The following is a 14,777-nucleotide window of genomic DNA, read 5'->3' on the forward strand; positions in this document are numbered from 1 at the left end:
CTAGCTTAAACATAAACCTGATCAATCATCCGTAACATCAAATATTTATATAAATTCATGCAACAAGACTAAAAGACTCCCAAAGGGAAATTGTCATCTTGGTGCCTTTTCAACGAGGCATACAGCACCTACTGTACTGTAAAGGCTCTTAAACGCCCGCTGCCCATATGAGAGCAGCCGTTTGTTCACCTCCACTGAGAGTTGGATGCCTTCAAGGGCATGTGGAGCCAGAAACTCATCATGACATTAGAGAGTACAAACAACAGCAGCCAGTGGCATAAGAGACTTTCTGTCTTGTGAGGATACGAGTCTTGTTTACTGACATATCCTTGGGCACAGTGCACTGTTGTGGTTTTTAAAGCAAAATTCATCTAATGAATTATTCATGTCATACATTTGGTTTAACTTAACTTTAAATCACAACAGACAAAATGAAACAGACCATCAACATGAAGAACAAAGCAAACATATCTCTCTCTAAAACTATTCAAGTGTCTCTTTTCGGCACAATGAGATCTGGATCAAATCTGTGTTTTTGTGAGTGTATTGTCAGTGTGAATTGTTGGTGGTTTTTGTACATTAATTAAGTGAACAATTACTGTACAGTAACTATCAAATTATCATTATCTACTCAAGATTATAACCACTAAATAGCCCAATTAAAACCACAGTGTAGTAATGACTTTAAACCTACTTTTTATCCTAGATGTCCTGCCGTTAAACAGATGGTTGATAATGAAACAGAATGATGAATGTTGGCAAAGCAATGGCAATCATCCTCAACCACATCCAGTTGTTACAGTACTTCTAATTCTATAAACTGGTGTGGCAGCTAAATTAAATCCCTTTTTCATTCAAGAATATAGCAAAAGTATGTATCCAATACAATTATAGTTTCCAATAATTTCATATTCAGTCAAAAGTAATCCTGTGAATAAGATCTTGCTCATTGAAACGTCCTCACACAAAAACAGTTTTGATTTGATGTTATTAGTTCTTTTACAATACTTATTATTATTTCATTATTAAAATAATCAATTTAACTTTTGGTAACTTTGTTAGTTGTAAATACTGAATCTTTGATAATAATATTAACTTTAACGGACACTTGATTTATTGTTAAGCAGTCTGTTTTATCAAAAGGTGTGTGAACCTGGTGCCTTCTTGGAGATTCAATTCATTTAAAGGTCCCATGTCACGGCCATTTCTACTGATCATAATTCCATTGTTGAGGTCTACTAGAATAGATTTAAATTGTGCAATTTTCCAAACTCACATTGGTTTCTCAAACAGCATCTCTGTATAGTATGTGTATTCGCCGGTATTCACTCTCTGTCCTAAACGGCGTGCTGGAGCTCCTGCCCCCCCCCCACCCTCCCTGTGAGCCCAGTGTGCTCTGATTGGTCGGGACGTTGCGAGGCTCGCTGCTCAGTGAGCTGGCTTACTGGTGTGGTTTCCGGGTCGGCGATACAGCGAGAACAAGCGAAACTCATCCTGAGCACACACAACCACTCACAGCCGAAGTAAAAACAATAAGTGTGGCTTGATATTGAGTAAGAAAAAGGTTTATAAACGCTGTGAGAATGGGTCTAAGGAGAGCATTTCTCCGCCATCCCAACTCGTCCATTACCAACCAGGGAGCTCTATGCAAGTCAATGGGACTCCTTGTTAGTTGAAAATGTACGCTAAAGGTCCTGGTGTGTGAGGAGCTCCGCGGATTGGTCCATTTTGGTCCAAAAATGGAAAAAGAGAAATCTCCAACGAGGCGTTCTGGGGCAGCACAGACAGGTATTTTCTGTGTTAGAGTTTTACTCGCTACAGGGTGTACTTTGAGGGTTTGTGACTGCAGACCGTTTACATGCAGAAAAAGCTTCATAACACACAAGGGGACGGGTAATAACAGGAAAAGCATGACATGGGACCTTTCATTTAAACATATTGAAAATGTTGTTTGCACAACAAACCATTTTAACATAAAAAATAAAGATGAATCTAGATTAGTAAAATCTACCCATGAAGCAAAACCTCATGTTGCAATTGTATACTTTCAACTACTTAAATCTAAATAGTCAGTACATTAACTTGTTTTTTAAATATTAAGTCTTACATCCCAGCTGCCTTAGTTCATTGCAGTCAGAGTGTTGTTGGTGTTGAAGTATCTTAAAGCACAACACTGCATTATCTTAAATGGAGAGACCGGACACTTAGGTTTCATGTTTTACACTAATGAGTAACCACTAAAGGTTGACCCACGTTTGAAGTCAACAGCTATCAGACACACATGAACGCTTGAGCTTTACTCGAAGACTTCTCTCTTTAACTATTGATGAGAGTGTAAGTGGTCCACTTTCTCCTCTTCCTCCTTTACTTCCTGACTGTTATTTCAGCTGGAGACGGGCACAGACGGCTCTTCTGACTGGATGTTGTTCCCACCGCCAATATAGGTTTATGTATAATTAAACACTGCATGTGGTCTCCTACAGAAACCCACATTATGTGAGTGGAATGAATAAAGGCGACCGCAATCCCACATCCATCACCCGTATGGAGAACAGTCACCTCGCTCTCATAAACCTCAGCCTGTGATTTACAGTATATTTCTTTAGAGGACAAGGCGCCGCGGAAGAGTCGTGGAAGATCGTTCGCCCGCTTTAAAGATGGTTTCCATTTTTACTGAACTCATATCTAAACCAAACTACCAAATATCATTGTCTGAATTAACTAATACCACTTGTCAAAAGCAGGCAGATCATGCTGTTGTGAAATAAACCCATCTAAGGAATCAGTGAAGCCTTAGGAGCAACTTTGATATCCCTGTGTAATAATAAAAGTGGTCAGCCATTATCAAAAACAGACTTCATCTCAATTTTCTTTTCTGGGTCTTTTTCTCCAACAGCATAGCTTGTTTGTTTAGTATGTTATCATTTCGATGGATATTATCTGTCAAAATAAACCAACTCAAAGCCTAAAATGTTAATTATCATCTAGTGGACGTTAGATCTGACCCTGATGGATCACGTCTTCCTATCTCAGATCTTGCTGGCTTGTGGATCATTTTATATTTTCACAGATGGACTCCTACCCGCACTGACCGATATTACCTTTCATGGGCTGAACTATGTGCCAAATCTATCCTCATCTCAAGCAAACTCAAGTCCCCTCGAGAAGGGCTGGTTTACATTACAGAGAACAAAAACGCAAGTCAAACTGGAGGCTTTTTGGGAAACAGACAAGCGTCTCCAGGCGAAGCCCAAGCCGCCGTCGATGTGTCAAAGTATCAAAGAGAGTTGAACTGAAGAGCTCACCTTGCATTGTTGTGCTTGTGGGCTCCGCGAAGAGTGGGATAAGAAGGAGATAGATGAGGTAGACGAAGGACAGGCCATTGTACCTGAACAGGCAAGCTGCAGGAACAAAAAGGACACAAAGATACAGATTAAACAGCAAATCAATCCATATAACGTCCACAAACTCTACTGTGCTTTGCGTGCATAACGTAACGTTTAACAGTAAATAAACTCCAGAAGCTGGCAGAGGTGGAACAAGCTGCCTGATCAGGAGTCGTCATTGAAATCAACTTAACACGGATTTAAGAGAAACATGTGGTGAAGCGTATTAAAATGTTCCTGGTGTAGAAAAGCTGCTTGCGGTCATTAAAGCTAGATCGTTCCTTTAACACTTTCTCACCAGCCTCCGAATCTGTTCACCTGGTCTGCATCACAAAAGGAGGATCAATAATCACCCTTGGGTGTTACCATGGACAATTAACTAAATGAGCCTCTCTCTGCTCTTTAGTGCTGCAGCTTTATATATCATACGGGAAGAATTCATTTAGCAAGAATCTCATGGTACCTAATGGACTGTGAGCATTATTACCAAATCGACAAATCAGCAAGAACAAGATGTCTAAAAGTGTTGTAACAGAGTGGCTTCAGGCACCAGATGTTTAATATGTTGGACCTCTGAGTTTGGAAAACAGGAAACAACTTGTAGTATAAAAAGGAAACACATCCACATGCAGCGTGAAGAGTTTGAAATGTGACGACCAGTGTCTGAAATAATTATGTACTTGGTATAAGTATTTTAGATCAAGACCTACATAGAGATTTGATGTTGATTCATTTAAACTTTTACTTATTTTTCCCTGGAACTTTTGTTCACTTTAATTTATGTCATCGATGATTGTTGATTTAATAAAGATACTGAAATAAACAGTTACCTCAGTGCTTAAGTCACTACTTGTTTCAAATGACAACATAGCATTATTGTTTCCTTAAAAACTGAAATAATTAGAAAATCAATCAAATAATTATTTAAGAAACTGTTTGGATATTTGTTGCAAAACATGTTGCGCTTCTCAAATGGAAGGATTTGCCAATTGTTCTCAGCTTTATTTAATTGTAAACTGCATATCTTTGGGTTGATCTAATCTATAATGAACAAAGCTTGTTGATTTAATGCATTGTTTCAGTATTTAGGATTATGTCCCCCCACTTGACATTTTATTATGCAACTCCACACACTCACCCTTTCCCGAAAACCACACACACACACACACACACACACACACACACACACACACACACACACACACACACACACACACACACACACACACACACACACACACACACACACACACACACACACACACACACACACACACACACACACACACACACACACACACACACACACACACACACACACACACACACACACACACACACACACACACACACACACACACACACACACACACACACACACACACACACACACACACACACACACACACACACACACACACAGGAAGTCTTTTAAGCACATGATGAAAGTTTAAACACATAAGTGCAAACATGACTTAAAAAACCCATTAATTGACGTATTGATCCTTAACACACCTCATTTCCCAGAGAGTGACCATCTGCTCTTTTACCAGTTAAACGGCTCACATAACCCGCTGACTGAACATCAATTAACGCGTCTAAAATGAACCACCATTTCCCCCTGAAGCCTATGCAGAAAGCACAGTCTGAGTTTTGTTTTTTTAACAACCGGAGATGTAAAATCATTTAATATTTCACATATACAACCTAGAGTATTTTAGGTTTTCAGAATCCTACAGCAAAAATGTGATAAGTCCCTTCCTGTCTGACATTTCTTTGAACATTTTTAGGTCAGGAGGTATCCAGGGAATGGAGGGAAGCACACAGTAACCTTGTAGAAAATGCGGGCACACATTCTGACCTCACAAATGTCTCTAAGTGGTTAAATCAACAAGCACAACGTTTACAACCAGGTCGGCTGCGTGAGTTACCGTCACAGTCGCAGAGATCGGCCCGTCTGGGCTGCTACTTGTCTTGATCTACTGAAAATGTACACTTAACTGCTGAAAATTGAGCTTTTATTTATCTTTGCACACTCAATGGAGCTATTCATTGACATTTGACTTGGCTCCGACTTCTCCCTAGCTGGAGCTCTACGGTAAGTGAACCTTCAGGTTTTCTCTGTGCTCTGATACGGACCAATGAAAACTAACAAAAGTCAATAAATGTTATGGAGGACTATCATCTTTGAAAAAAAAACACTTACATATGATGTGATTAGGTTTCAAGTATGCACGAATGCTTGATATGCATGATGGTACAATCGTCAATATAACACCATAATAAAACACTTTATCATTATCTTTAGTTGTTTTATTTTCAAACATATTAGACGGGGAACTTTTACAACCTAAGTTTCTAGTGGGAATTATTCATAATCTTTACTTTTTGGACAAACTCACTGCAACATTTCTTTCCACACCCACTTAATTTTATCTTCGTTAAATGTAGCATTAAATTAGCTCCAAACCTGCCCAAGTTGGTAGCCCAGAGCCTGCTGCCAACATTATTCATCTGTTCATAGTTACAAATCTAAAGAAGGCCTTGTGTATCTTTACAGATAATCTATTCATATCTGCATGACTCTGCTCCCACTGTTACCCTGCAGACACTTGACCGCAGTCTTCCTGACCATTTGCCTTCACTGTATGACTCACCATCTGAGGATTTTTACACAAGGAATGAAAATAAACGGCCGTTGTTTTCAGACATCAGATTACTGAAAACCTCCACATCTAGTCTGAATCAGGCTTTTGTCTCTCCCAGTAAAAGCTGTTATTACAGCCAAACAAAGCCTAAACACATGAGAGCCAGGCAGTCTTAAATGTGAAGTTAAAGCCAACTGATTTCAAAGTTTGAGCATGAAAACATAAATGATAGAAGATAAGGAGGTGTGGTGCCTGGCCAGAGAAAGCACTGGGTGATAACAGAGGAATTTAAGCAGCACTGAAGAACATAAAGAGCACACCACAAGTATATACCCACCACTGTGCAGAGTTTAACAGCTTTCAGAAATGTATAAATGAGTAGTTGATAGATCCTTAAAAACAAGGGTAAATAATAATAATCTGAGGCAGCTTTTAGTCCATTTAAGTCTATTCGAAGATAAGACGTTTGTTTGTTTATTAGCTAAATACTCACTAGCCATACTAGCTAACTAACTGACACCAGAAGCTAGTGCTAACTCATTTATCAGAGCCATGTGGTGTTACTAACAAATAAAGAAGTACCAAACATTAAGCTTACAGTATAATGGTAAATGTTATAGCTACAGTATTATTTCAAAATAGAAGCACAAGTAGGAAAGAAGCCTACTGAAATGTGCTAACGTCAACTAAGCTAACATTAGCTAGCATAAGCTAGAACGTCATAAGAGAAATAGTTTACATGAGGCTGTTTTATTGTAGTATAGTATTTTAGTATAAAGTATAGCATAGCAACATAAGTTTATTAAATTGAGCAAGAGGACGATTATTATGTTTTTGATTAAACTGGATACTTGTGATTTGCCATGTTGGACAACAGACTGAACTAACATGGTCACTAAAAATTATCCACTGTTTTTATCATTACAAAATTTGTCTTATTTGTCCCTGTTTTAAGCAGACTTGTTTTGTTTTTAAAAGAACACAGCTTTTTGGTAAAACAATAATACAATAACAGCTAAATTGCTATTGTTGACACATTACATGACGTTTTAACTATATTAACTACACCTGAACCAAATGATGGGGTTTTTCGGTGGATTCAAAGCATTATTTTAAGACCAAAACCTCTTCTCTAAAGTATCATGAAGGTGCCAAATGCTGCCAATTCTCCAAAACATGCCCCAAAACTGCCAAAGTGAATAACAAGATATACATCAGCAGCAGGGACGTGCACAGACAATTGCCCCGTAAAAAAAACACAAGACCTTTTTTTAATGTAAAAGAAACCAAATGATTATTACATCAACTAAATTGAACAGTAATTCACATCTCATAAAAAAATAAGCAAAGGCGACTACTTGCATTCGGTGACTCGACCAACAACCAATCACATGAATCTCCCGCCCCTGACATACAAGCAGCGGTTTGATTGGCTAGAGCTTGTACTGGCATATGATTCGATTGGCTGACGCTTCTGCCGTGGCTTCAAAACTTGAACATTGCTCAACTTTTGCAGCGAGCCACGCCAGCAAAGTGACGTCACCCCATTCAAAGTGAATGGTGAAGCTTTCAACGCACGCCGCTGTGTGGACGGGCCGTAAAACACCCATATGAAAAAGATTGGTTTACATTTTAATAATCAAATAAGTATGTGAGCATAACCAATAACCTACCATAGCCAATAGCAAATAAATGCAACTTATTTTATTTTTGTTGTTCATTCATATATTATTTTACCTAGTTAACATTTATTTATGCATATTTTTGTATCTCTCAAGTTTTAAACGATATTTTTGGTTTACTGTCCTATAGTATACATTGAAATAATTTCAAACCTGTTTATCCCAATAATTATAAAAGAGTGCCTTGGAAATATTTGTTTACATAAATTGCATTTATCTCTCTCGCTCGATCCCACACCCACTTTGACTGTGAGCTGCGGACGCCTGATAAGCCAACACTGCCCACTTTCATCACTTACAGCGCCCATCGTACGGGGCAAATGAAAAGTGTAATCGGGGTGAAAAGGGTGTTACCTTGACTTAATTATGAATGTTGTTACATCAAGGCCGAAAATTAGGATGAGCGCAAACAGTCAAAATGTTTTTTTTTTCTCCCAGAGCTGCCAGCGCAAATATGGCACCCTATGCCAAGAACCGGCCCTGTACACCATGCTAAATGTATGTCTGCATAAAGCTGAGTTATGATCGGTCATAATAACACAGAATTTGGTGATGATTAAATAGTTTACAGTGAGATTTACTCCCATACTTTTGGCCATACTCACGCAGCCCTACAAATGAATTGAGATTTCCACACAAATGTTCTTTAGCAAGTGTGCAGAGCAGTGTTGATTTAAAAAAGCAATTTGAAGGTTGGATAGTTGTAAACCTTTTTTTGTGTATATATATATATTCATAATTTAAGATGTAAATGAATTTTTGTTTATTTGTAGTAGTTTCTATTTTTATTGTGACATTTGGTGGCATCAATGTCTGCATTTGATACAGATGGAGCAGTTGCTTTAGGGCCACAGTGTAGGCCTATATCCCTTAAGGTCAAATAATGAGATCCTCGACCTCCGCCCCCCCCCCCCCCCCCCCCCTCTCTCGCACCTCCACACAGAGCCCCCCCACATATCAAATCCCAACTTAACCCCTGCTTCTAACTAATTAGGCTACCTTAAATAAAGTCACTAATTAATTAAACCAGTTCAATACGCATTATTCTTATTATTATCATTATGAGCGCAACGGTAAGGTATCTAATTACTTATTTAGTATTCCGTAACTTAATAACAGAGATGGTCAAACTAAAGTGGTAGAGACATGGCAGAAATCCTACAATGAAGCGGGACAGTGAAGTATTCACCCATGAGAGGGCGATCAAGAAAAGAGAGTGAGCGGCCCGTTGAGGGAGTTTACAGATGAAAAGACACACAATCACAACAAGTAGGCTATATGTAGGTGTTTTCTTGTAAATAACCAACGGTATTATTGAGGAAGTAAAGTCCCCTGGTTTGTCCCTTATTCCCTAACTGCCATGAGACAACTCAAAATCAAGTTTCCAAAATCCGACACTGAGGTGGTCTTAACGCACCGGAAGATGACAGCGCTGACAAAGTGTGTAGCGAGACGCTACTAATTGTGGGCTTATCGTGTTGATTCGGCCACAACAGAACAAATAAAAATAAACTCTCGCTCTCTCCAGAGGGGCAGGTCAGCCAAAAAGACCAAACGGGCCGTTGCCCTGGCAACATTAGCCCGTACCTGTGCACGTCCCTGGTCAGCAGTATAATTGATGTATTATTACGTAAACTTTTATTTTCTGTTGAGTACATTTCAAGAATAGGCCTACATGTGATTTTTTTCCAGAGCATCACAACTTGTGTAACAGGAACATTAGAGAGCAGTCATTCTTTTTAAAGATGTGCTTGTTGTCTGTCTTGTTTTAAAACGTGTATCACAAATCCCTTGTCTTTAACTGTAAACCAAATCTTCCTATGCATACAAATGAATAACCTAAACCTCAACCGGTTCCAACTTAATATCCACCAAATGGTTTTAGTCTTAATTGGAATCAATGGACCAACAAAATGATGGATTATATGATACTGTATTTAAGAGTTTTCTTATGGTTCTCAAATTACATTTTTAACAATCTGTGGAAAAAAACCGTTTTTATAAAATGGAAAATATTGGTGACATTAAAATATGAACACAGAGAAGAGGATTCATTTTCTTGTGTCACTTTCTGCATGATTTTTTTTAAGTCCCAATTGAAACCTACAGCATCATGATTCCAGTAGTGTTCCCATCATCTGCATAACACCTCCAACCTCAGTTTGCTCCAGTGCTTTAATCTGCTTCAACCAGCTCTACTCAACACATCCCTCTGTAAAAGTCTCACCACGAGTTTGAATTCAGATCAGACATTTGGGAAATGGCATGCTCATAATCGTGTTCTCCTTCGAAACTATTCCAGTAAACACGTAAACAGCATCCTGTTTGATCAGCTAAACTGTAGCTGTGTGCAAGTGTGTGTGTGTGTGTGTGTGTGTGTGTGTGTGTGTGTGTGTGTGTGTGTGTGTGTGTGTGTGTGTGTGTGTGTGTGTGTGTGTGTGTGTGTGTGTGTGTGTGTGTGTGTGTGTGTGTGTGTGTGTGTGTGTGTGTGTGTGTGTGTGTGTGTGTGTGTGTGTGTGTGTGTGTGTGTGTGTGTGTGTGTGTGTGTGTGTGTGTGTGTGTGTGTGTGTGTGTGTGTGTGTGTGTGTGTGTGTGTGAGACTGTGTACACATACAGCCCAGCAGTACTGTGCTTTTCAAAAGAGGTGCTGTCAGATGGCCAACAGGGAAACAGACTAGGTAACGTCAGCAGACAAGTCTTTCACTATAGGACATGAGAAAAGAGCGGGTGTGCATGCATATATTGCACTACAGAACATATACAGTAAGGGAGATGTTTGGAGTCGGATAACATCTGCTGTGCTGCAGTGTGTTTCCTCTCTGTTTATTCAGCAATAAGAAACCGACAAATATTTTTTTTAATTCAGTTTTGTCCCTCAAGTCTAATGCATGACATTACACCCGTAAAAATGAGACTTAACATTTATCTCAGCCACAAGTGTTACAAATAAGAAAGGAACAAGGAATAGCTGACAGGTTGATGGTTATTGATGGAAATCTAAACAATTCCTTTTTAATTAAGATGAGATTTGTGATTGTCAAGCAGAAACAAGAAAGAGAAGTAATCTCCTAACCTGTTCCTGAATACTTTCCCTTTTTCCACTTTACATTTCCTTCATCCTGTCAGTTCTTCTGTGCACAGCTGCAGTGAATGACAAGCTCTCATTTGCACTTTGAAAAAACATCAAATATTAAAAGGTATGTTTACGATAAAAGGGAAAGGCAATTCTTTCCTCCCTCACAACCACATTATTAATTCATACTGTTAAAACGACTTTCCACGAATTAATGGAGACAATGCATGGCCTCACGATTGCTTTTGGAAATAAAAGGGGCCGTCGGCTGTCAAGTGATGCATTATGGCGGCTCTGAGTGGGTCTTATCTATAGAAAGCATGCTGTTAGCTTTAAAAGTACCTCAGCTCCATAAGTCTATACAGACACCACAGTGGAACCTCAGTGGCAGTTAGACGGTAATCATGTTTCACTTGTGGCCTACCACAGAATCACAGCTTAAAACACAAAGTAAACTGCATTTAATAGAGTCTGCAAGGTGCCATCATGCCTCCAGCCACACATTCTAAATCAGTGTTTCGATTGTGTGTCTCTAAATCAGTGAAATTAGGAATATCTCAGACTTTTACCCTCTGTTTAAAGATACTAAGTCACTTCTAAATCCAAATAAGCTGCCAAGTGACTCATCTTCAAAATCTGCAGTGAATCAAACAAAACTTTGACTAACATGGCAACAATAACTTCATCTGTGTAGAGTGCTTAGTAAACAAACCAAGAACTCACTGATTGAAACATGACATAGCTCTAACACTGTCAACGCAAGTTAAAAGTGAATAAACAGTATACACACTGGATATACTGTCAGCAGCTAAACAATCGATTCAAAGACAATTGATTCGTTATTAGGGAGGTTATCCAAACTCAGAAACCACACAAAAAAACTGCAGAAATTAATATCTAATGTTATTAAGATATAAATAACACAGTCTAACGGCAAGTTGATGCCTTGTTTGACCCACAGAGGAAACCTGATAGTGAGGAATAGTTTCTGTTCTTATTCTTATTATAGCAAAGTGGTTTGTGATTTGATTATTTCTGCATTTCAAACTTTGGTTAGAGAAAAAGATGCACTTAATACGTCTGTATTTTAATATCCTACATTTCTAGAACACACAAACTGAGACATGGACGCTGTGCAGAGAGCATGGAGGTTGTTTCGGCAGTGACTGGACACTGTGTTGTCGGCTGTGTTTCCTTTACCAAATCCAATTACATGTGACAGCCAGGTAGAGAGTGTTGCTGGTACACCTCTCTTTTAATGTTCTTAATTGTAAGATAATGTGTGATGTATATTGCTTTTGTTTTGTCACAGCTTTAAAGCACACAGCAGTGACCTCCAGCATCATGAGGTCAATCACACATCATTATAAAAGCCTATTCAATGTTCACACAATCATTAATTTGATTTCCGCTCTTCAGTTTTTACATGCTCATATCAGGTGTGTACCATTGTAGCTCAGAATTAGAATTAATGTGACAGATTATTTCAAAAAGTGCCAAAAAGTAGAGAATTTGCCACAAAAAAACAGTCATAAGGTTAAAAAATAAACTACATCCTTCCTTAAATGTTAATTAATTACTCTAAACAGAAAAGATCCGATAAAGTATAAGAGGTATTCATTAACCTGGCACATTAAGAGCATTATTGGCCAATTTAGGATGCGTAAAAAGTGTGAATAAAGGGGAAAACACTCACCAGCAACAAGACACAGAGGCAGCAGCAGCCTGAAGACCAGCCCGCACACCATCTCAGAAGCCATGGTTCCGTGTTGAATCCAGGTAAAAGTAGCCGGGAAATGTCTCTTTTTTTAAGGTTTCTCTTTCATCCCAAACTCTTGCGCTCTGTCAAACCCCAGCTGACATCAAACTGGCGCTCCTGCACACATCACTTTCCCCCGGTAACACCTGGACTCCGCTGGTTATTCCACAGTGAGAGATTGCACATTTACAGAGGTTCCCCACAGCAGGCATGTCACCGGTAGGTAATGTCACCATGATATAGTTTTTAGTTTGTCACCATGATATAGTTTTTAGTTTATCAGACGCGTTGCAAAGTCATGTTGCACAAAACTGAGCAGCGGGCTCAGGTGCGCAAACAGAGAAATATACCGGAGAAAAGGAACCAAGAAGTCCTGAAATCCAATTAACCGGATTTTTGTATACCTTAAAACCACATTAAAGAGAAAGTTAACAATATATTAAAAAGTCTGGTAACTCTTCGTCAGTGAAGCGTGACAGAAACACGAAATATAACCGGATAATGCACCCTTCCCTTTTCTGCCCCCTTGGTGAAATTTGACTTTCTGACTTCTGGTGTGGATTGTGTTCACCAACAGGAGGCTACAGGACGAGTTTGTGATTGGCAGCTGCTTCAGCCAATCAGAAGGCTGCTTCTAGTAACCGGTCCAGCCCACTAGGATAATTGGAAGCAAGAGGTGGGACGGGGGAGATGGATAGAAATACCACAAGTATTAAAAGATAACGTGTCCAAAATCCACAGCTTCTTTTATTTCACAAAACTATTTCCCTATAGTTCATTATTTAATCTGCATACTTAGGTGTATACACATTGTACAACCACGATAACCTCCAAGAAGGTTTTATAAATGTTACGAGCCTTATAAGTGATGTTCCCCTCAGGTCTGTCCAGCTGTTCATTCATAAGAAACAACGACACCTACTGGATCTGCACAAAGCAGCACATCCACTTCAATGTAATCCTTGTGACCACAACACACGGCCTGTCAGATTTCTCCTTGAAGGAAGGAAAAATAAAATAGTTTTAACAAAGACGTTTTCAGTTCAGAGCATTGTAGCAAAAACATCTTCTCTGATTACATTTAATCTAACAATATGCTGAGTAAACAGACATCTATTGTGACTCAAACTTCAACTCCAGAACACTCCGATATATTTCCACAATGTCCAAAATGTTGAGGACATTTAAGGGGATTTGCATCATTGTGGTCGTTGTCTTTTGGATAACGTGCACAAGTGTAATCCATCTGACCGCTGCTGAAGTTTCCTTGAGCAATAACCTTTCTCTTTGTAAAAAGCAACCCAATGTTTTTATTTACACTGTTTTAATTCTTTTTTATTTGGTTTATCAGGTAATTTAAAGAAAATAATGAGAATTATATGCAAAAATGCGCATATTTAGTGAGAGAATTATGAAAAAATGTTGTCATGAAGTACATTTCTATGAATCTCTTGATTAGAATAACATTACAGATGTTTGTAGTTACTACATAACAGTTTTGATGTTTGATGACAATGTTTTACTGCTTCCTTTGGAACATAAATTACAATTAAAATGTACAAACAAAATAATAACACAAATTGAACACAAAATACTGTAACAAGGGAATACATATATATATATATAAGTTAATTTACTGTAACTAGTTTGCAATATTTTCCAGATATCAAATCACGTGAAACTCCACTAATGTTTATTTATCACAGCTGTTTACATTCAAGCACAAACCAAGGAGCTGACCTTGTGTAACTCCTTCTTTACTATAGTGGAGGAGCCAAGTTTAAAGTATTTACTACATATGATAAAAACAAATCGATCGTGTATGTTTAATGACTTTATTGACAAGGAAATTATTCATGCTGTTTCCTCTGTGTCTTCTGGAGTGCATTAGGCAGGAGGAAAACAATGTATATGATCGGAGACGTCAGGCCTGAGCCAAACGACCCTCTGTGTGGAAAACACTCAAAGCTGCAGAGGTCCTGCTTCGGGTTGAGATGAATCACCGTTTGGCGTGGTGGTCACCAAAATGGATTTAGTTTATTAAAAAAAAACAATAAACTGCTGAATTCTTCTGAGGGAAAAGCTGACTTTAAGAGATCCTCAACATGCTCACTTTCTGCCCTGCAGCCTCACTTTCCCCTGGAAATACAGAGGCTCTGCTGCAGCCGTCCACGAGGCCCTGAACTGCAGCCAGCCATGATCAATAACCAACCTCAAAACATGGCAGCG

At 38.8% G+C, this 14,777-nt stretch overlaps 1 protein-coding gene across 1 annotated transcript in view; it reads right to left on the reverse strand.

Moving 5' to 3' along the window:
- The window catches only part of LOC117462090 (piezo-type mechanosensitive ion channel component 2), a 141,324-nt gene extending 128,241 nt beyond the window's left edge, over window positions 1–13,083 (reverse strand). The window contains exons 1-2 of the mRNA XM_034104157.2: window positions 12,486–13,083; window positions 3,306–3,401 (exon numbers count right to left, since the gene is read on the reverse strand). Coding sequence (XP_033960048.1) covers window positions 3,306–3,401; window positions 12,486–12,549 — 160 coding nt within the window. The 5' untranslated portion in view covers window positions 12,550–13,083. The remainder of the gene's footprint in view (window positions 1–3,305; window positions 3,402–12,485) is intronic.
- Between the last annotated feature and the right edge of the window lie 1,694 nt (window positions 13,084–14,777).

This window comes from Pseudochaenichthys georgianus, chromosome 17, assembly GCF_902827115.2.
Source record: "Pseudochaenichthys georgianus chromosome 17, fPseGeo1.2, whole genome shotgun sequence".
Taxonomy (NCBI): domain Eukaryota; kingdom Metazoa; phylum Chordata; class Actinopteri; order Perciformes; family Channichthyidae; genus Pseudochaenichthys; species Pseudochaenichthys georgianus.